Source organism: Scomber japonicus, chromosome 7, assembly GCF_027409825.1.
Source record: "Scomber japonicus isolate fScoJap1 chromosome 7, fScoJap1.pri, whole genome shotgun sequence".
Classification (NCBI taxonomy): Eukaryota; Metazoa; Chordata; class Actinopteri; order Scombriformes; family Scombridae; genus Scomber; species Scomber japonicus.
Genome location: NC_070584.1, coordinates 4,669,142 through 4,693,070, shown reverse-complemented (window position 1 = coordinate 4,693,070; position 23,929 = coordinate 4,669,142). Strand labels below are relative to the sequence as shown.

General features: G+C 39.5%; 1 protein-coding gene across 4 annotated transcripts in view; it reads right to left on the bottom strand.

Moving 5' to 3' along the window:
• Positions 1 to 4,604: 4,604 nt before the first annotated feature.
• Positions 4,605 to 23,929, bottom strand: part of ect2 (epithelial cell transforming 2) — a 46,259-nt gene continuing 26,934 nt past the window's right edge. For 2 of the 4 annotated variants that reach the window (XM_053321657.1, XM_053321658.1), the window contains 8 exons: positions 22,194 to 22,272; positions 21,975 to 22,094; positions 19,507 to 19,645; positions 18,127 to 18,281; positions 16,250 to 16,357; positions 13,423 to 13,551; positions 10,862 to 11,434; positions 4,605 to 5,963 (listed from right to left, as the gene is read on the bottom strand). In XM_053321657.1, the coding sequence (XP_053177632.1) occupies positions 10,895 to 11,434; positions 13,423 to 13,551; positions 16,250 to 16,357; positions 18,127 to 18,281; positions 19,507 to 19,645; positions 21,975 to 22,094; positions 22,194 to 22,272 (1,270 nt within the window). In that variant the 3' untranslated portion in view covers positions 4,605 to 5,963; positions 10,862 to 10,894. The remainder of the gene's footprint in view (positions 5,964 to 10,861; positions 11,435 to 13,422; positions 13,552 to 16,249; positions 16,358 to 18,126; positions 18,282 to 19,506; positions 19,646 to 21,974; positions 22,095 to 22,193; positions 22,273 to 23,929) is intronic. The other 2 variants (XM_053321659.1, XM_053321660.1) reach the window with 1 other exon arrangement.

The following is a 23,929-nucleotide window of genomic DNA, read 5'->3' as shown; positions in this document are numbered from 1 at the left end:
GCCTGACAATACCAAGGAACCCAGACTCTTATTCAAACTAAATTTCTCAGAGTATGTGGCTAGGCTTAAGGGAAACATAGAGGCTTGGAAGATCTTGTCTATGTCTATGATCGGCTGTATTAATTCGATTAAAATGGTCTCCCTTCCCAGGTTCCTTTACCTTTGTCAAAACCTTCCTATTTTCCTAACATCAGCTTTTTTTAAAGAACTAGACTCCATAATTTTGCCATACATTTGGAATTATAAGAACCACAGGATCTCAAAAGCCCATTTACAAAAGGCCAAATCAGAGGGAGGACTGGGTCTACCTACAGTCAAGCCCGAAATTATTCATAGCCCTGGCAAATTTTTGACTTTTTTTGACATGCCACTTTTTGTTCAAATGTCAAACATGACTGACAAATATTTTTTTTTCCACAATGATGCCTCTTGTACATTGTCTTATTGTCTTCTGGGAGACGCCTGTGTCATTTCCGGTCAAAGAAACAACTTAAAGTTAAATTTTGACTTAAAGTAGCTTTAAGTCAAAATTTGCCAGGGGTATGAATAATTTCAGGCTTGACTGTATATTTAGACATTATTACTGGGCTGCTAACGTAAGGGCACTGATGTTTTGGCAGCTGGAATCTCCAGGCAGCTTGGCCCATGGGGCCCCCTCCTGGCTGAATATGGAGGCCAACTCGGTAGTCAGATCATCTTTATCTGCCTTGCTGTTCTGCAAAAAAAGGAGAAGCTAGCCGTTTTGAGGAGTCAAAGTTTTGTTGTTAAAAATGCTGTTAGAATCTTAAACCAGGTGAGAAAAGCCTTGGGTCTGCCAACGACATCCATACATACACCTATCTGCTTCAACCACTCCTTTATGCCCTCAACATCAGACAAACATGGAGTTTTCCATACCTGAGGGGTCTTACTTCTATAAAGCATTTGTACGTCGGTGGGCATTTTGCTTCTTTTGATGAACTGCGGGGAAAATTTGAGTTACCACGCTCACACCATTTTCGCTACCTGCAAATCAGAGACTATGTTCGATCCAAAATCCCTGATTTCAAAACTCTCCCTAAGGAGCATGTGTTTTTCGATGTCTTAAAGAGCCCCCCTGACTCCAGGCGTCTCATTACCAGATTTGTGCGTTTGTTTGATGATTGTAACGGGGCTGCCACAGACAGGGTGATGGAGGCCTGGGAGGGAGAGCTAGGCATTGAGCTGTCTTCAGAAACATGGGAGAAGTGTTTGGCTGTGATACAATCTTGCTCGGTTAACAGCAGACATCAGCTGATTCAATTCAAAGTTGTTCACCGTCTTCATTACTGCAAACTCAAACTGCACAAGATTGAACCCTCTGTCTCACCGCTGTGCGACAGGTGTAAAGTGTCGGAGGGCACACTGTCTCACACCTTCTGGTTCTGTCCCTTGCTGACTGGACTCTGGGACAAAATATTTGACTGGTTCTCCAAGGCCTATAAGAGACCCTTCCAACCGGAGGCTGAACTTGCCATCTTTGGCTGCTCACAGACTACAGCAGGCCTACCTGCAGCAAGACAGCAGTCTCTGATGCTGGGGATGATTGTTGCAAAAAGGCTAATCCTACTGGAGTGGAAGTCGACGTCTCCCCCTTGCTTTCAGAGGTGGTTGGCTGATATGGCTTCAGTCATACAGATGGAAAGACTCAGATTCACAAGGACTAATTCAATGACAAAGTTTCTGGCTATTTGGGGCCCCTTCCTTGCCTACCTGGATGAGACCAGGACAGATGACAAATAACTGGTAGCTTTACTACATATTTGTTTATACAATCATATATGTGTATGTGTGATTACTAATATCACAGGTACCTTTTTTTTCTAATTTCATTGTACGTGTCTGAGACGGAGTGTTGTTACTGTTGTTATTATGTCTGTTTTCCTTTTAAATGAAAATAATAATAAAAAAATTTAAAAAATCCTTTTGAGGTATTTGGAGATTTGGAGAAGAGGTCGTGTTAACTGAATATTCTCCATCATTGATTGAACTTTTAAACCAATTATGGAAAAATCGGAAAATGCCGAAAACTCAGAATGACGTAAAAGTACTTTTGGAAAACAAGGTGAGCAGAGGACGAAAGTAACAACTGATAACACGTGACCAGAGAGGACTTGATGAAAGTGAGGTAGAGACGACATTCAGTGAGGCTTTAGATGACGGCAAAGTTCCGTGACATCACACTCACGCAGGCGGACGCGCAGACTTGTTCAATTTTGCACTTGGAGTACATCACGGTGGCCATTAAAAGATTCTCTTTCAGAGCATGTGAGCATCAACGTTGACCTCCACACTGAATCTAACGCATCTCACTATCTGGGTCCTAACAGTGTGTTGAAGAGCTACACACTGGATGCTTTAGAGTGAATCTGTGACCACTAGAGGTAACAGAAGACTGCAGCTGTGCCAATTATTTAAAAGAATGAAAACAATTAAATATGTCTTATCATTGAAAATTAAAATAATGGGTCTAACACAACCGTTGATTTGCCACACAAGCGCACTCGCACACACACGCACCGCCACTCGAGAGAGCTGCTATTGTCACCATGTAGGCTAACGTTACAGGTGACTGGCCACACACTCATCCTGGACAGCAGCCGAAGCTCCATATCAACATTTATCTAACAGTCTGCCCTGACCTGGGCTCAAACTGCCATATCCTGATGATTTCTCTTAACTATCAAACATTCAAATATAGCCGACACTAACAAATCTACACACGGATATCTTGCACAGTATGTCCATAAGCATAACCATCAAGAAAAACACATTCCACTGAGTCCAGAGAAGCACTCGGCTGTTCTCATAGAGAGTATAGCCAGTCCACTGAGTCCAGAGAAGCGGGACGCAGCGGTCAATGCCGCTTCATTTACGGAGCTAGCTGGCTAGCTACCGCTGGCCTGCAGCGGCACGCTAGCTTTTGCCTGGGTTTGATTAAAAACATGTCTAATTTGGTCATTTTAGCTTTACCCTCATCATGCTTATTTCTTTCCTTCCTCTTTTGTGCGCTGCTTTTTTGTTTGGGCTCGCTAAACATGATACTACCTTTTCTGGTCAACTTTCATCCACTTGCTTTTTTTTTCCTACTGAAAGGAGAAACAACTCATGTCATGTCATCACAACTCATCATGACTGACAACTATCAAGGTCAGCCACTCAGCGTTGGCCTATCTTACTGACCCGCCCTGAGCTATTTCATTCACACAAACAATACAGCTGCTTTTTTTTTCTTCCTTCATGGGCCCCTGACGGCATCTGCAGCTGCACTGGTTGCACCGTCGATATGTATGCCACTGTTTGGAGGACGTTTTAGTTAGTTTTTTTTTATTTATGTGAAAAAAACTACAACTGTCGTGTTTTAATTTTGGTTTGACATCATATTAAAGATTATGAAGCTAACTGGCGATTCAACTGCATTTAGGACAATAATCCAGACTGCGCTGTGGAAGTTGTGGGCACTGGCAACAATCTGCAAAATATAAAACAACAGTGTGCTCAGGTATTATCAGTCTGCCCTACATTACTTGTAAACAAATTGTGATGCAGACTAACCATTTAACATGAAGGCTTTTCCTCCCTGCAAGATTTAATGCAAAATAAGCTGAATTAGCCTTTGATGCTTGTAAGTGACTGCTAAATGAGAACTGATACTGATATTAACAGGTACAATCACATTTAGTAAAAGGGCACCTCCAGTTTCATAGTGAGAAACTGCTTGTGTTCCTGGGGCAAGATGCTGAATCCTAAAGAGGGGCATCTGAAATTGATTCTGACCTCCCTAAAGAGGAAAAGCTAACCTATTTTATTCTGCAGTGATCAATAAATAATCACTGCATTAAACAGAGAATCTCCATGGTGCTTTGTGCCAGCTCCCTGGTCTAATTGTTACAAGATTAAACAGGCACTTTTATATATTTTATCACAGTCACACTCTCCCTTATAACATACCTGCTGGTTACCCAATTTGACCCATTTGTCAGTATTTCTGGACTGGGTTTACTTTCTTCAAAAAGATCCATCTGACTCTGTTGATTCAAAAGTGAATTTTTTAAACTGCAGCTCTGATTTATGAAGAAGGGGAACTGGGAAAGTGCACTTTGTCTAGGGGGATCCAGAAACTTCTGAACCAACTCCTACATCAAATGAGCAAGAAGTACAGACGGGTACTGAGGAGCATTCATGAGCATTGCTTCAAAGTCGTATGCAAATGCGTGTACGCAACAGGCCCTCAAAGACCACCAGACTCAAGCAGAAGCGCCAAGAATATTTTTACGCTTCAAACATAAAACTGAAGTGGTTTAATTAGTGAATTATCGATTATGTCCAATGATTGTACGAGATTAGAACTGACGTTTTCTGGTGACAAAAATTGGCTCTTTTTGGAGTGTTTTGTTTGACACCGACAAATACAAACAGTAGAATGCTTTACTCCAGGACATAAAGAGGAAATAAAAGAATTTATTTTCATACAAATGACTGCATATTTAGTCAGAACTCCATACCCCCTTCAATTAAAACAGAACAAATGTTCTGGTGATAAAAGGACGTACACAGGAGGAAGAAAAATCTTAAATCTTCAGGTACATGTTTAAGTGCATTTAATACAAGAGATTAAACAACAGGAGACAAAAACAGCATCAGAGAAACAACAAATATAAAAAGTGGAAACAACATAAATAGAAAGAGGGGGAATAAAAGAAGAAAAAACGAATATAAAATCTATTATTCAATGATATATATGCACACTGATACAGCATCCCTTCTTGAACGTTCACACAGACAGGATAAAGAATGTAAAAAGATCTTTTTAAAAAAAAAAAGGTGGACGGGCGTGCGGGAACAGGAAGTTGTCATTGCGTGCTTTTATTTTCCTCGACCTCACCTCTTAAATCAAACGAGTTAAAATAGAAGCTTTATAAAAGCTGGAGGCCAACAGGGGGTGGGTTAATTACAATAATATTATTATATTAGGTGAAATTAAGTCTACCCCACTACAATAAAAACCTTAAATGTCAGTTAATACAAAAGGTCTCTCAGAGAGTAAGTTAATTAAAAAAAAAAAAAAAAAAAAAAAGGCATAACGCAGTAAAGGGAAGAAGAGGTCAACCTTCTTAACATTACTACTACATAAAACACAACTATCTTAGCAGCCTGCATTTGTTAAACAGATACACCTCAATATTTAAGAAGAGTTATTTGACTTTACCGAGGCACAGTGAAGTTAAACTAGCATCCAGGGACAGACAGACATGGTGTTTACTTGGTCTGCAATTAGAGTTAACATGCTGTACAATGCTAACAAAGCTGAACAGGCATCATAAGAGCAAAACAATGTAACAAGTGTCTGGTAAAAGTACAAGAACAACAAACCAACACCCATTAACAAATGCAGACAAAGAGTAGAGTAGATCCTTCATTTCGTCAAGGTACGGTAGACCTTTCAAGATACCAGTTACCCCTCGCATGGTGCAGTACCGTTCCAGTCAGCGCCTAATAATACACTCAATTCAAGCATTGTGCATGTTTGACTCATTGCAGCTGATGTGTCACATGATAGGTGACACGTTGATGAACGACTGGTTAATTGTTTAAATGCTACTAGTCCAATTATCAGCTGTGAAGCACTTGAATTGGACAGTTCTGATACTGCCACATATCAGACTGACATAGCTTCAGTGCAGTTTCCCAATACAGTTCAACCCCACGTCTTCTGGGTGTGGACAGTCAGTGCAGAGCTTCAGTATGGACAAGTACCTGTTTGCCATACTTTACGGGTAGTTTTAACTTTATACACTCAGACCCGTCTGGTCAGATCTTGCTGTTGTAGCAGCAAAATCCAGAGCAGCCGAATCTCATATAAGGTGGGTCGTCGATCGACTGAATGTGTGGTACTTCCTCTCAAACATGGAAGGCAGGTTGACCATGGAGGGGGAATGGCGTGCCTGTAAAGAGAAAATAAATAAATGAGAAGAAAACAAGAGGTGAGAAAAACCTGGCACAAATTGGTGGTTTCATCTATCCTCCTTATCTGTAATAATGATGTTGTTCTGTCCAGGTTCATTACTGAGATCCAAGAAAATGGCATCACCGAAATCCAAGAAAAAGAAAGAGTCAAGAAACAAGTTACAAGCATCAGATCCAAACTAAACCCCCACATTAGATGTAGTTACTAGGAATGCAAAGAAAGGCACCGTTGTTACTCCATCCATCACCGTTTCTAGAACTATTTCTAGGTTGAACTTTGACCTGCAACCATCAGGCTTTACAACATCACTACATACATACACTGCAATCATCGTCTCCTTCATTTTCAACCTCAAGGTCTTTGTATGCATGTTCTTATTTATCTAGGTATGTCTGTATGAGCTACTAGAACTGAAGTACATGATATCTGAATTTCACCTATGGGGATGAATAAAGTATCTATCCATCTATCTATCTATCTATAAACTGATAATGTCACTGCTACTCAGTGTTTGCTGTACTGTCAAGCCACATTTATCATTTTCCCATCAACCACAATTGGCACCAAACCAACCATGACAGAAACCTTGAGGATTACAACGATAAATTCAAGTAAACAGGTTCGGCAAATTCTACAACTCAGACATGTCCACAACCCTGATTTGTTCATCAGTATAAAGATGGTGATTCAGTCTAATTATCAGGCGACTTTGGATTTGTTCATTACTTCTCCGACTGTTTGGCGTCATGTATATTCATTCACAGCTCGCTAGTCTCCTCCATTTTAAGTATGCGGCTTTGGCCCGTTGCTCCTATCAACTGTTAATTTTGAATTTAGACAGAACATCACAGATCAAACATTTAATATTTTCCCCACGCTTAAAAGACACTGAATTACAATTAAAAAGAGACAGCACTGGTGTGCATACAGTTCTCCATTTTGTACTCACTGATTTTTGGTTAATTAAAGTAAATTTGACAAAACTCTTGGATTGTTTACAATCTGTCTGATCTTTAAGCTGAATTCAAACCCAACTCTCCAGTCCTCCAAATCATTTGAATAGGGGTAGTTGGTTTAGGTTGTGGGAGTGGGTGTCACAAAGGTGCCACAGCTGCCTGTGGTGAGAGGGTTGAACCAGAATCAACTTTTGGACAAACCCTACTTGACGTCACGCTGTGGCAGCCAATCACAGCCGGCAGTGAGACAGATCAGAGGTGTACAACCTTGCCGTGAGGGAGAACCAAGGGCTTTGCTGATGGTGTCCTGAATGATTTAGAATATTTTGTGATTGTTTCATGTTGGTTACAAAAAAACATACCCACACCTCCGCTCGACCCTGCAGAGCTACACTGCATGTCAATGTAGTTCTCATGTTTGTTGACCTGCTGCACTTGGTCATAGTAAAATCTCTGTATTGAGACATGAACAAAATAACACCTAAGTTTGAATAAAGCAGAATATCTTTTAAACAGCCCTGAATGGCACAGTAGTGTAACGTCAAACAAGGTAGCAGGAGGTTTTGCTATTGGAAACAAAAAGAAACAGTACAGGGGTGCATGTATGTGATTTTCATGTTCACTCAGCCTTTTGACTCAGTTCCACATCAGTGACTCAACTCCCTTTCAAGGTGCACTTTTAAAAGCCTGCACAACAAGACAGATTGTCATGTGAGCATCTAGCTTGCAGTCAGGAGTGTGCGTGCGTATGTGTGTATGTGTTGGTGTGTATGAAGGACAAAAGGTCGGTTTATGTGCTCCAGCCTCATTTTAATTACTGAGCGCACAAAGACAAACGCTGTTACTAGCGGCTCGCTGCTTTCCAAGCCAAACCTTGGCACCGAACTAATCGAGACAGGCAACCTTTGCCAACACAATCACACTTCAGTAGCTTTCCACCTGGCTTTTACACAAACACACACACACACACACACTCTAAGTGCTCTTTCCCCCCGCCCTCCGTTTGTGTTAGCAATTGAATGGTAACTAGTGAATAGCGGCCTTGATTACATGTTAGTAAGTGGTGCTGGAGGGCTTCAGAAACACAGAGGATGAGAAGAGCCGAATGAATGAACAGATTAACAGGCTGCTTTCATTGGAGAGGGAGGCTGGGTCAAGAGGAGCACTGGTCACACTAAAAACATATTTGACCCTCATTACACACCTGCCATACCTAAGTCCGCCTGCTAATGAACACTTGTTTTGGACGAGTGTGCATGAAAATACCTCCATTTGAGATTGAGTCCACACACACACACACACACACACACACACACACAGACGTGTTCTGTATCTCAACGCTAAACTTTACCCAGATGTGGTTTTTATTGGAGCAAATTAAGAGGGGCTGATCACGACGCTGTCACAGCAGCCTTTTTACCAGCTATGCGGGCTGTACATCAAACCTGACGGAGTGTCGTCTGTATCAACAGTCTATGACAGACTGCAGGAGGAAAGCAGTGTGGTAACACCATCAAAAGAAACTTGTCTTACAGGTACAAAAGGCACTTTGACTAACAGGAGGAACTAGGACTACACAACTCTGGAAAGGTATCAGAAGTTATTTATCTTTGTAATGTGCACGTGCAAGTCTGATTGGCCAACGCAGTGCCTTGACCCATGATGCCATGTTGTGTTGCAGCAAAAGTTGAACGAGAACCTTTTTTTGCATTGGCCTCCCCAACCGCGTCAACCCACTTTTCCCCGATTCAAATGATTGACAGAGCTTGTTTTTTTCAGGGAGAGCCAATGTCAGTCTGACTGATGTCTGAGCAAATTGAAGAAAGGCACTTCAAATCTTCTGCTCACCACAATCACCAATGAATAAAACATGGTAAAGCGAGTGTAAGGAACAATCTCATATTCAGTATTGAAATAAGGCTGACCTTCCCGCCATCGCTTGCATCTCGAGTGAAGAATGAATGTACGTAGTTGGTGTGTAGAATATAATTAAAGCACAATGTGGCCTAATCGTGTACTGGTCAAAAGTAGGTTAAGTATGACTTATTAAAACCTATGCTGGAGGTATCTGTGGGGCTCCCATTAACCGTTTTGAAGTAGAACTCCAGCTTTTTTCAGATGTGTATTTAACTGTAAGCACTGAGTATAGACATGACTGTGGCTGAATGTGTGGAGTGCACACTGTGGCACTGCTTATGTGATGTGTTTGTCTTCACACATCTTCAGTAGACTGTGACTGATTGAGCTGATGGTCTCTACTCAGACTTTCTCTATTTTTTCCTCCTACAACATTATAACATGCCGCTCAGGTTCATTAGTCATCTCAGTCTGACAGATCCCGGCACATTTCGTCTCATGATTCATTTCGTTACTGGGCAGCCTTTGTGGTGGTCAATGTCAGTTTGGGTGGCCATTATTACAGGCAAGATGGAGTTCCTCAACAATACTGAGCATACAGATGGACAGCAGGTTTCTAAAGAGGTTTGAATGCTTGTTCCTGCACTATCTCTAACTCTAATCTCTCAACTAATAACTATTGGAATTCATGAATGTCCACAGTCCCTCTGACATGCAAAAATGTATTCCAAAAGATTCCTTCAGATTTCTGAAGCTAATATGAGACTTCAGTCAGTCAAATCAACTGACAGCAAGAAAAAACAGTTTCAATGCTCATTTGGGCAGCTGACTATTGTTTTAAAGACGAGACTCTATCCTTAAATATGTGACAATTAATGTTTGTTTATTTGGTGTGAATTAGTTTCACGGTTTCATTTAATTGAATGAGAAATAAAGATAGATAACCATCAGACTACCTCACTGACAAGCCTCAGTACATGTCAATGTTTAAAATCACATCACTACAAAAGACGGGTATAAAAAACTGCTGTTTGTTAGCAGGTTGTAATAAAAAGGCTTAGGTTTATTGCTCTCCAAATGCATAATGGCGCCATTCTGTCATTCCTGTTATTTTGGTGTTTTTTTTTTTTTAAATATCCTTTTCAGACAGGTAGAGCAGCGTTCATACGACTGGTAACTGGTTAAACGGCTGAGGTGAATATAGGACATAATGTGCCCGGTGACTCAGCCGTCAGAAGTGGTTAGAATGTAGGACAGATAACAGAGGTGACCTGCCACCACGCATTAAAGCTCAGATGAGAAGTCAGCCTGGCTCCCCATGAATACATTGACATTTTAATTCTAGTGTGCTGTTTTTTGTGTAAATTAGCCAAAACACACAAAGAGCATAGCATCTGAAATTAAAGGCATGACTTGACATTTGGATTTCTTTTTTTACTCTTGATATTTTCTTCAACGGGCAACTTAGATTAGTCATTCATGTACTTTCTAAAGTTTACTGCTTTTATTAAAACAAAGACATCTAACCAACTTAAAGTCACCAATACTGTTTTAACTTGCTTGGTGATGTTCATTGATCTGACCGGAAAGTCAAATATTCTATATGCTCCACATCACACCAGCTCCATTACACCCTTTACTTAAAGCAGCCACCAAGTGAATATTCTCAGCCACCAGCACCACCAACACCAGTTAGTAACCCAAGTGGATCCAGAGGAACAGAGCTATTCCAAATCAACCCTTAAAATCTCTGCCCTTTACACTTGTTCCAATCTTGAGTGGGGGGAGAGGCATTAAACTTCTTGAATCTTTCTAACCCACTCAAATCTAATCACTGGGGTCCGGGGTTCAGCTGTGGAGCAGACCCTTATTAATCTGATCTATCACTGCCGCAGGGTCTCAGCTTCTAAGGAGTTGATTTGGGACTAGGAATGCACCGGAGGTTAACTGGATGTTAAAAGGCCAGTGTAGAGTACAAAGTCGGTAACAAAGATTCATTTGAAATTAAATACGATATTGGTGCATCCCTAGTCGAGACGAGACTACAATAATATTTGCTCACATCATACTCCAGGGCTGGGCTTTTAGCAGGGGTTTAGAGCAGAGTCTCCCTGCGAGGACTGGTCAGGACTGCCTTGCGTAGGTCCAAGGGGACTTTGGTATCCTTGGGTGGCTCAGTAAAGGTTCTGCCTTTGACATCGACAGTATGAGGAGCCGGGCCCCTCGGCTGGAACCCTACAGAGGGCAGGTGTCTGGATGTGTACCGGCCAGATTTCAGCTGGGAGCTTTTAGAATTGAGTTGGGTGGAGTTTCGGGCAGATGGAGTGGAAGTGGAGGTGGGAGCAGTTGAAGAGGTGGACTGAAGCTTTGCTGGTTGGGTTGGTAATGGAGCGTGAAGAGTGGACTTGGGTTCTTGGACCTTGGGGTAATAACTGGCAGCAAGGCCTTGGTTGCTGTGAGGGGCAGTGTTGGGGCCGGGGCTATGGTTGGGGTTTTGGGCAGGGCTGCAGGGGGTACGTACACACACGGGGACCCTTGCTCGGACCGGAGGGTGATCCAGAGAGTTAGAGCGCTGCACCACGGCGCTGCTCTTGCCAGAATCGTTCAAACTGAACGTGGAGGCAGAGCGAGACATCTAGAGCACAATAACAGAGGAGAGATACACATGCAGCAAGGATTTACGTACATTTCATGTAGAAAACTAGACCAGGCGGGAAAAGAATAAACATGCTGAGAACTAAATGCAAGGAGAGAGGAAATCCTCAGCAGGTAAAACAAAAGACACAAACACTTGTCTTGATCTGAGAAAGTAAAGAGTGAAGGCAGGGAGAGAATGAATATCCCAGAATGCCAGGTTTCAAATGTACAGGCAGGGTAAAGATAAACAAACAAAGCAGACAAACAAAGAGTTTTAAATACTAAATTAAGTGTAGAACAAATAACAACCTGCTAATATTTGAATCCTTAGGTGTCCTTTTTTAAACAGCACAATATTCTCTAGAGGTTGTGCCAAAATACTAATGTGTATAAAGATGCAAATGTGTCTGTCCATGTCTACTGCTCGGAGAGGCAACACATGATGAGACCAAACTTCATTTCACAGAGACAGAGAAAAGACAGAAGTAAAAGAATAAATATCCAGGTCCTCATTACCTAAGTTTCTGTCTGCTGCTCCATTCGAGTTCCTGCTCTTCAAATGAAGTATGTATTTTTATGACTCACTTGCTTTACTTATATTAAAGCATGAGCCAGAGGCAAAAAAAAGGGATCTCCTAAAATAACACTCTCTGCTTGTACTGTTGACTAACAATTACAGGAAGATGTCTGACAATCATGAACTGATTTCACAATGTGTTGAGCCCAAATTGACCGGGGACCCGTCCTGCTTTATGACTCCAGTAGGTTTGTTCTGATATGAGCATGTAGACCAAATCATTGATTTCTTGATTGTTGAGTTAAACTAATTCACAAAATATAAGATTTGATTGAAGGGTCGGTATAGATGTCCACAGAATACTCTTCATCTTTACTATCTCTTTAAATGTACATGTTTGTTTGTTCAGTTGTAACCTTTGGGCTGATGGTCCGTGTGAACCCTTGCTGTCATGGGAAGATGATAAAATGTATTTTAGATGGAGCCTTGTGTCTACGAGTCATTAATTGTGCATAAGTGTATGTCTATATACGCATGCCTATACATAAAAGATGGCTCTGCTCAGTATGTGACTTTGCAGTACTCTCTTTAAATTGTTTTATTTATTGTAAAAAGGTTTCTTTTTTTAACCTGACTGAGTGAAATACACAAGAATTTCAATGTGAATGCACCCTCTGAAAATGGTCATAAAGTCTTTTGAATCTATATCCACCTATCTGTAGGAGTAGAAAACAGGAATGTGTGGCTACTTTTACAATGACTGAGATTTCTAAACAGAAGCACAATGACTTCAGTCTTTATGAAAAGCATATTTCTGTCTTTATCTGTAAAGCATTTGAGTCCTAAACCTATTTTAATGCACCTGGCCTTCTCTGCTATCACAAAGTCACAGAACTTTGTTGTGGAATGAATCATTCAAATACTGGCCATTACACAAAATGTGGAGGACACTGCTAAAATAACACAGTTTTACAAAAGAATAGAGAACATTCGAGTTGCAGGACATTTAAGAGTAGCAGCCCTTTTCCCATTTTTTAATCAAGTTACATCAAAATGAATGACACTGACTGAATACTGTTCTATCATGGATTCTCAATTAGACAAGAAAGACATGGAGAGTGTAGAAAGGAAATGAAGGATGAAACACAGACAGAACACATCCACCCAGTATGAACTGTGTTATTCTGCTCATGTGAAGGAGACAAAGTAGACACATTTTGAAACTTGTCTTGATCATTGAAAGACATATTCATGCTGTGAGTAGCATTTTTTCTGAGTGATATAATATACATGCTATCCAATACGTCTGTTTGTTTATTATGCGAGTCCTGAACAAGACAAGCAGATAGATGCTGAAAAGAAGGAGACTCTTTAAAATAGTGCGTCTGTAGCATCAGTACAGCTCATGTTGTCTTCCTGGTGACACAGTGATTAATTATTCAGACAGACAAATAAAAAGAGAGACTTACAGCCAGTGTGGAGCTGCTGCCGACACGGTGTTCACAACTCAGCCTTTTCTCATCTGGAGTAGTGTTGGCTAGGAAGGCCCTCTGAATCACACGCTTCGGGGTTTTTGTGAAAGAAAACGCCCTTGTGACCTAAAAAACACACACAGACACAGAGAATGTTGGTAATCATCGGTATTCTGTTCTTCCTAACACACCATAACATGTCACATCACTTCTTTCTGAAAGCAATCTGTCTTTACATGTACTGTATTTATATTGACAGGTGTCAATCTTTAAGCCACCGCTTTGCTATCAATGAGTGGAATATACTCAATACATATCAAACACACCAACAGCTTCCACAGTAAACATAATGAAGGCCCAACATAACCTGAGCATCATAACTTGTATATGTGTATATTGTTATCAACTGTCTTTAATTTATGTCATTCTGTATTCCATATTAATACATATTAACCAAGGCTGATATCATTATAGATATTTTACAGTTCACTGTTGTATAACATGAATAAAACCCAACATATTTAGTAAGCAGCATATACATTTGTTAGTTAGATCTGCAACAATTTATTCTAAGCTTCCAACTGTGAATTAATCAACTATTTTAAAAACAGATTCATCTAGGGCTGGGCAATTGATCGAAATATAATCGAAAACCGACATATAGAAACTCTAATCGACTTAATTTTGCTCATGTCAATTAATGGTGGTGTTCACTGTTGCCATGACAGTAAAGGTTGCATATCTTTAAGGAATTTGAAAACTTGTCTCCAGTGATCCTTTGAACCCAAACCATGATCTTTACATAGTTCTAATCAAGTAAACTAGACATTAACCACAGCGTCACACCTTAAAACATCTTTATTTTCACTCCCTAAAGATACTCATGTGTGAGGGCAGCAGTGTAAAATACTAAACTAAAGAAACTGTGAAACTACATCAGTGTTCATCAAGGGTGGAGATAATCCTTCATTAATCCTAATCGAGGTTAAAAGTTCAATTATCAATTATTCAATCATGATTTTGATTTTTGCCATAATCGCCCAGCCATAGATTCATCCTTTTGAGTCTTTTTTTTTTAAATCAAAGAAAAAAAGTCAAAATTCTCTTAAATTTGAATATTTTCTAGTTTATTTTGTCCTCTATGACAGTAACCTTGAAGCCTTTGAGTTGTAGTCTGTTAATTGTGACAAAACAAAACATATTGTTGATATTTTATAGACTAATCTACACATGAACTGATGCTGAAACTAACCATCAGTTGCAGTCCTATTTTCAGTGTTCTCTGGTGGACAAACTGTGTAATGAAGACACTTTTTAACCCTTACTTATATTCATATTCTACATGTTCAAGGTCCATTTTGAGCCAGTCTAAGAATCTCCTCGTAAAAAAGTGTCTATACCAAATATGAAGCAAAGATGTGTTTAGAAAGCATCAATATTGGATCTGACTGATCAATAAATGTGATTAAACCTTGATTAATGTTTCAGAGAGCAGAGAGAGTGTATTTTTTAGCTTTTACACCACTCATTTATGGAGAAAGAACAGCTACTATCACACAATATCATGTCCTATTTTACCTAAGACATGAAAATATAACATAGTAATAATGATGGAAATGTATTTTATAACTTTATGGAAGTGTGGGGTTTATTGTATAACCATTAGAGCCATCAGTCTTCACTGCTACATCATAAAAACAAATCCTCATAACTACTATCTTAATTACATTTTTGTGCATTTTGGGCCACTTTAGGAAAAGTCATCAAATTTCAGGGTAAAAAACATTTGGTGTATTTTTAAAGCTGCTAAATGTCAAAACGGGTCAAATGGTAATTTTAACGATATATTAAAATTAAATTCATGCATTGATCTAATTAAGCCTGCTATTTTTTAGCAGGCACTATATCATCACAAAACCAGTTCAATTCTTTCAGTTCTACTCAGTTTTAAATCTGGGCTGAAATGATCACTCATAACTGAAGTAATCTGAGTAATAAAAACAGTTGGAGATTTGTTTTATCATGATAGTATTATTATACTTCATGAGAGTGGAAAAGCTGAATGAAGAGCGAGGAAAGAAATAAGACAATTAAAATTTTAAAGTGGCTACCTTTTTGTGTTAGCTCATATTTAGCTACAGTACGGCTATCCCTGCTAGCTTAGCTTCTACAAAGTAGCATTTTAACAGCTACTGCACACTATCAATATGAGGTCAAACATTAAGTTGTATTATTATCTTTAATATAATATGCTATTATCTGTTTAAGTAGTAGTCACATGATTGAAAGAATAAGAGTTATTTCTTGAAGAGATAGCAGCTAACCTCTGCATATATGACTGTTTTTACCAGATAACTCTTCAACAGTCACAAACAGTTAGTCCTGTAACCGTTGTTTAACCTCTTAACCTTCACCGCTCTCTCAAACATTTCCTCAAGCAGCTTTAAAGTCAGATAAAGACTTTTTTTCTCCCTGTGCTATTTAACAATGTCACATTCTTTATCTGCTTGTTCCAAACAGATTCTTTCAGGCAGTATCACGCTTATATTCAGTTACGACATTCAAATCCTTTAGCTGCCCTATCTGGATAAGCTGGAGAGAGCTACTTTAAAAAAAGAGTCCCGCTTCATTGTTTAATGATTGCACTATTACATCAAAAGTGGGACATCGGCACTGGATGTATTGTGCATAATGTCATTCACTTTCTGTGTAATTCTGCATGAAATAGTTTGTACATTTCAAAAACTTTAAGTTCTGTGGGTTTGAGTGTGTATTTGGGAGAATGATCCACCGCTGGAGAAAGTGACTCCTCTGCTTTTTTTACCTTTTTAGAGGTCTTTTTGATGGCTCTGGAGGCTTTGCTCAGGGTGCTGTCCATATCCTTAGTGCTGACCTGCAGTGAGTCTGGATCTGTGCACTGAATCAGATCCTCCTGGTTACAAGACCAAAAAAAACCAAACATATAACATCACAGCCTCACTCTCTGTTTATTAAATCATTACTTGAAGTACGCAAATCATCTAATAAATGCAGATACATTTTCAAGTAGGATTCACACACACACACACACACACACACTCTTTATTTCTCTCTCCTCCTCACTCTGCAGTGGGATTTTTTACAAGTAGGGCTATATCTCGTTGGTATTCACATTGCGGCGCTGACCCAGTGAAAACAGCATTAGGAATGCAGCTGTGAGGCGGCAGGCGGACCCGGAGGCCAACATCGCCCCCTGCTGCTCCATCTGCTAAACACAGCCTGACAGCTTCGCCTCCATAATCTTCCAGTGGGCTCAGTAATTATTCTGCTCTTTATGAGGAGAAATGCATACATCTGCCTACAGGGATCCAATGAGCTTATCAGTTCATAACAAGCGTGTTTTCCTTTAAATTCCACAAACCATCAAAAGGAAAAAAAGGGTTTTCTTTTTTTCATTCTCTCAAAATATCCCATGAAAGGATCGAAACCAACAATGAATTGATCTGCTAACGAGTCTGATGTATGTTATTCCTCTGTGTCACACAGCTCTATAGTTATAAACACATTAAAAAGACATCAATGAGACACACTGTTGTACTGGCTCACATGAACACAGACGCACTGTAGTTCATTTTGACTCAATTTAACACCATCCCGCTGCCAGAAATATTCCAGAGCACCAACTGTGGATTAATCCGCTGCTGAAAATAGTCCCTAGCAAATGTACTATTTAGTCCTATTTGAATAACGTCTGTTAAAAACTACAGTAAGCAGCTGTTTTAGGAAATGACTGCACTTATTTTACAAACTACATCTACATATTTGGTAGATAACTACTGATGTATTTGACTGGTTAACCATATGTACAGTAACTTTACTATATTTCATTATAATTGATCCCAGTCTATAGTGTTCATTGCCCAACTGACATTTCACTCCATCTCACACTCATGCAAACACTGAGAGATTGAATGTGTGATTGAGACTACTTGCTACTACTACAGTGTTTTAAAGTATTGATGATTCATTTAGACTCCATTGTATCTCTCTGTAGTCTTTGCCAAAGCCTTTCTAAGCAAACTGTTGAAACAAGTCCAGCTCTGAAGCGGCTTCTCGGCCTTCAGCGAAGGTGGAGTTCCAGACGCTTGACAGATAAAGCAGAAAACTCTACTGTACTCACTCTGTCTGTCTGTAACATATGCAGGCTCCTTCTGTTCATTGTCCAAGCATATGGAACTTATGGAACAACATATGGATCTTACTTATATCTGTGTGTTTCTTCTCTTGCTTTTTTTTTTCTGAGTTACTTCAATGATGTTTAAATGTCAGTATGTCTATAGTCTATATGAATTTAGTGTAATTCCAGATAGATAAACTAGATAAAACCTTGCCTCTAACTAGACCTTAGAATCAGTAGTTGACTAAAACTTTAGTTGAGTGAGATGGAAAGCTTTAGAACGGCTACTGTTGTTGTCACTGGTCAAGTTTTCGGAGGAAATTAAGTTAGTTTTACAACAATGTATTTTCTGTGCATTCTATTTATGTGGCTTGAGGATGGTGAAGAGACTGGGTTTGACCAATTTGTGTTTTAGAGTTGAAAAAAGTTCCAAAGTTCCATTTATTCCTTGTAGTATATAAGCTGCTGTTGAGAAAGTCAGACCTATCACTACCTTCTTTTCTCTCCCTGTGTGTGTGTGTGTGTGTGTGTGTGGCTCTTCTCACCGCGTCAGCCTTGCAGATGGTGTTGGCGACGTGGCGGCAAAGTGTTCGCAGCCAGGCGCTTTTAACCGTTTCCTCTCCGGCCAGTTGGAAGCTGAACAATAAGTTCTCTTGTTCAGTTGGAGGGCGCACGACCAAGGCGAAGGCATTCACACATTCTGGAGGGAAGGAAGCGGGGGGGGGGGGGGGGAGAGAGAGAGAGAGAGAGAGAGAGAGAGAGAGAGAGAGAGAGAGAGAGAGAGAGAGAGAGAGAGAGAGAGAGAGAGAGAGAGAGAGAGAGAGAGAGAGAGAGAGAGAGAGAGAGAGAGAGAGAGAGAGAGAGAGAGAGAGAGAGAGAGAGAGAGAGAGAAGAAGTGGGGAAAGAAGGTTTGAATTGGCCGGTTAAGAGATGGAGATGAAGAGAACAGGAGGATGATAGAGGAAGTATGTTGGATGGGGTGAAAGGGAAGAGAAACAGATTGGGGGAATTAACTTTAATCAATCAATTATGACTTGTGTTTGTGAACAGTGTGTTCTCATATGAAACTACAGGTGTGGACAAAATAAAGAACACACAAAACTATTTAAGAATCACTTGCTTTGTTTGTTCCTGTTAGCGTGTTCTACTGAATCCTGGAATGTGGAGTACTGGAGCAGTTTATAAGCAACTCTTCTTCTAAATCCTGCTGATAATGAGGACTATACAAAGATCTCATCCTGCTGCTCATTAAAATTGTTGAATGGCATGGCCATCATAAAATATATTTTCCAGCTCACATCATTTATCTCCTCTGTTTTTCAGTCATTCAGTCTTAAACTTGATTAAAAGTTCATTACTGTTTGATATTTGACATGATTTCCCCACCAAGGATCAAACAGACACAATCATGGAATTTGATCATAAATCTGGATGCAATTTATAAAAATCAGGGTTTTTCCTACCTTTATAAAGACAAACATGCATGGCCTAAGCTTTTCACTTAGTGAGGCTGTCCGTCATTTTATGTAAAATGGAAAAAAAAAAGAGAATATACAAAAAAAACCACTCTAAATTCAATACTAAAACTTAACTGACATTTAAGTTACACAATCTGCACTATAAAACATTTTATTTCACTTCAATCTTATTACCTTTTGCAAACTAAAAGCTTCCTAAAACACTATTTTATATGACAATGATTATTTATTGGGACTATTTTAAGGCAATTAAAACTAAGTTTCATTGTATTGTTTTATCATTGCAATGACAATAAAGTTTCTAGTCTATTCTTAAAGATGGCATATTCAGGGAGAAACAAAGGCAGTGATGAGAGGTGACTTCATTACATCATGTCTGCAGTATGTGTGTGTGTGTGTGTGTGTGTGTGTGTGTGTGTGTGTGTGTGTGTGTGTGGCTGTCTTTACCCTCTGTATCCTGCAGGTCCAGCACTCTGCGTATCTGGGACAGCGGCATCAGTGCGATGTGTTTGAGGGGGGGTGGCGGTCTCGTCTGTCCCAGCGGACTCTTGAACGTATTGATCACTTTGTGTCGCTTTCTCGCAATCTACACAAAAATACACAAGTTAAGTGTAAATGTGAAGAAATGCAATTTCTAAATAATGTAGTATGTGTGTGTGTGTGTGTGTGTGTGTGTGTGTGTGTGTGTGAGCTTGTATCGGTTACTTGGCAAGAAATCAATGAGGCCTTCATAGAGGTAAACGATGCAACTCATTAACGTCACATTAATTAGACGGTAGAGGAGGAAGAAAGAGGGAGGAAGGGAGGAAAAGAGAGAGAGATGTGGGAGAGGATAAGATAGGACTCTACACAGGTCACTGTTACTCTGACTGTGTGGGTGAAGAGGCTGAGAGTGACTGAGTGAATATAAGAGGTAATCAGTGATTAGTGATGATGGAGGGGAGTGGAGACGACTCCCACTTACTAAACTATATTCATTTAATATACACAGGTACATGTGTGTATCTCTGGCTGTTCACACACACACACACACACACACACACACACACACACAGGCTCATTAGGAGGCGTTGCTGACACTAATCAGTGCAGCCACCCACCTTGTCCCATTCTTTTGCTGCCCCTTTGCTAATTAACTCTATTTCTCTCGGTCTCCGTCTCTCTCAAACACACAAACACACACACACACACACACACACACACTTCTTCTTTCCTCCTCACCACTGCTGTGCACGTGACTCTCAGCGTGTGTTTAACAACACACTGAGATCCATGCTGAGTCTCCTTTCACAAACAAGCTAGAGAGGAATAAAGGTGAAGGAGATAGAGGTGTTAGTGAAGTATTGTCCTAACCTCACTAGTTCAATGATATCAGTTTAACATGGCAAACAATGATGTAGACAGAAGACCTGGTGATCTAACAGACATAAGGAACAAGTTGGGTGGGGTATGTTGTGGGTAGTGTGGTAGGATGGGTTAACAAGTCTGTGGTGAAGAAGAAGGACAAGCAGAAGAAGCAGCAGGGCAAGAAGGACAAGAAGAAGGACAAGCAGGAGAAGGGAAAGAAGGACAAGAAGAAGAAGAAGGACAGGTAGGAGAAGAAGAAGCAGGGCAAGAAGGACAAGAAGAGGAAGGAGAACAAGCAGGAGAAGGGAAAGAAGGACAAGAAGAAGAAGAAGAAGAAGAAGGACAAGCAGGAGAAGGGAAAGAAGGACAACAAGAAGAAACTGAACAAGGACAAGAAGAGGAAGAAGAAAAACAAGAAGAAGAAGAAGAAAGACAAGAAGAGGAGGAAGAAGAAGAAAGACAAGAAGAGGAAGAAGACAGATAAGAAGAAGAAGAAGGAAGTCAAGAAGGACAAGAAGAAGAAGGACAAGCAGGAGAGGGGGCAAAGAAAGACAAGAAGAAGAAGGACAAACAGGAGAAGGGAAAGAAGGATAAGAAGAAGAAACCGAACAAGGACAAGAAGTGGAAGAATAAGAAGGACAAGAAGAAGAGGAAGAAGAAAAATAAGAAAGACAATAAGAAGAGGGGGCAAAGAAAGACAAGAAGAAGAATGACAAACAGGAGAAGGGAAAGAAGGATAAGAAGAAGAAACAGAACAAGGACAAGAAGTGGAAGAATAAGAAGGACAAGAAGAAGAGGAAGAAGAAAAATAAGAAAGACAATAAGAAGAGGGGGCAAAGAAAGACAAGAAGAAGAAGGACAAACAGGAGAAGGGAAAGAAGGATAAGAAGAAGAAACAGAACAAGGACAAGAAGTGGAAGAATAAGAAGGACAAGAAGAAGAGGAAGAAGAAAAATAAGAAAGACAATAAGAAGAGGGAGAAGAAGAAGAATGACAAGAAGAAGTCAGACTATATGTTATAGTATCATAATAATCATATGTGTTTCTTTTAGCTATGTTTAGTTATTTATTCTACTTCTTTTGCACTCTGGCCCTGAGAAAACTATGTAGTTCCACTGTGTGTATTCAATAGATATGGTTGTAATGATGAATAAATAAAGTTAAAGTCTAACTTGATACTCATTGAGCGTTCCTCTCAGCCTGTGAAATCAGTTAAATCAGGTGTTCTGTGGCTCTGAGAGGAACTTTCTAGTCTCATTCTAAGTCTCATAAAATAACACTGATGTCAGGAACATCTTGGTTTGAGCTTAACACTTGAAATTCTTGACAACTGAGTATAAAAGCTGAAAGATGGAGGCATTAAACAGGCTGTGAAGGTGTTGGAGGTGTTGTAGGATCCAGCATTGTTAGGGTTAGTGTAAGCTTGAACTGTATGAGTGGGATATAAAGTCAGGATGTCTCAAACTGTGACTTTTCTGCAGTAACCATTAAAAAGCAGCAGCTGTGTGTTAACAGAGTAGACTATGCTCACACAGGTAACTCAGTGGTGTAAACTTGTGTGTTCTCACCTCGAGGCAGTCGTTGAAGAGGAAGAGTGTGACATTTTCACCACGGTCACATGGCTGGTCTCCCAGAGCGATTGTTTCTACTCTGTGAACCAGACTGCGATGAGAGGACAGCAAGTTGGCCTGCAGGGAAGACAAAGCATGAGAATGTAGATATTAAAAAATCACCAAGTTTCATGAGTAATGAGATGAATTTGATTATAGCTCTTAGTTTAAACTTACAGGACAGCCATCCACCTCATAAACCACATCAAAGATCTGCTTCTGACCCTCAGTCTTCCTCTTGTCCTCGTTGATGTGACTGGTGGGGAGAAGAAATGATATTCATATACAATCATATTATTGCTCATCTCAGCAGTGTTAAAAATATTCATCAACAAATAATGAGTTAATATTCAGTCAGTAGTTGTAGCTGTGTGTCAAGCAAAAAGCCGAACATCAGCTTCTCAAATATGAGGATGATGGATGAGGATTGAATATGTTGAATTACATTTATAATTTTTGCTGTTTTGCTTTATTATAATTTGCAATATTTGTATGGAAGTATTGTACGTAGGCAAATACATATTTTACTTTGCATTGTTATTGTATTTTATCTCTTTCTACCTCATTCACACACTTGTTTTATTTTTACTTTACTATTTTTCTCTGACTTATTTTACAAATGTGCAAATAAACAAATAAATAAACCAATGAAACATTATCTTTTGGATTTAAACTGCTGGTCAGAAAAAAAATGCCATTTAAAAACTTGGAATTTCCAACCTTTTACAGGATAATCAATATTTGTAAATATAACTGAACAGAATAATTGTCAACGATCTCATGTCTCCACCCAATTAAGAACTTTAAAACCCTTTATAAACCAAAAAATAAAGATTAAATCCAACTATCTCAGATCCTGATATTGATCCTTGATTACTCAAATTAACACTAAGTGCCATCAAAGGGAAACTGAGCAAAGAAAAGTGAATATTTACTGAACTGTTTGATTTAGCCATCCACTTATAGATTAGATGGTAATGTTATTCCACTACCATTTTTTGATAAGCATTGTAAAGTTTCCTGCAATGTATTAATGTGAAGATGTCTCACTGTGCTTGAAATAAAGAGTCAGACGAAATCATTTAATTTTTATGAAAGTGGATAAGAGCTACTGACTGTTCAGACTATCATCTAGTAACCAAGTTAATTGAGCTCAGCAGGTGATAGATTGATCCATTACACTGGATGTTTGCTTTGCACCAGCTGTTAATTAATCAGAGCAGAGCGTCTCAATGTCTGGAAAAAATAGTTTAATCTTTTTTACAAGCAGGAAAAATTAGAGTGAATAACTACTGCTATTCATCCTTGATTACTCATTATGAAACACAAAGTGACATCCAATGGGTCGAATGTGGATAGTTTTGTATTGGATACTGTTTTTGATGGGGGGGGTGGGGGGGTGCAGGAAGCCATGACAGGAGATACCTCACTGTGTCTTTAAAGGATCAGGCTGCCCATTTTCTGTATTGTTTGTATTGTTGACAAATCTCAAGTGTAGGGCCAAACTAACATCCTAAACTCATCCTAGTTCCATATGAGTATTGTGTGTGTGTGAATGGAAAGCCTGATACAACTCATTCATCCATGCTGTAGACCTCTGTTGTTGTACAAAATCTATTAAAAAAACACATCAATAAGTCACACTGCTTACATCATCCTTCATCCCTGAAGACTGTGCTTACTATAGCTTGTATAGAAACAGCTGAGTACAAATTAAAAGCACACAGATACTAAAAAAATGCTAAATCTCATATACCTAATATTTAAAATCAAGTGAAATCATCAGTAGTTATTTTCTAAATCATGTTTCAAAAGTGGTCAGTCATTACAAGCTGAACATACATAGAGTAATTCATATGATAGTAGGGTTTAAACAGGGTGCAGAAGTGATCACTGTTATGTTCTAATCATCA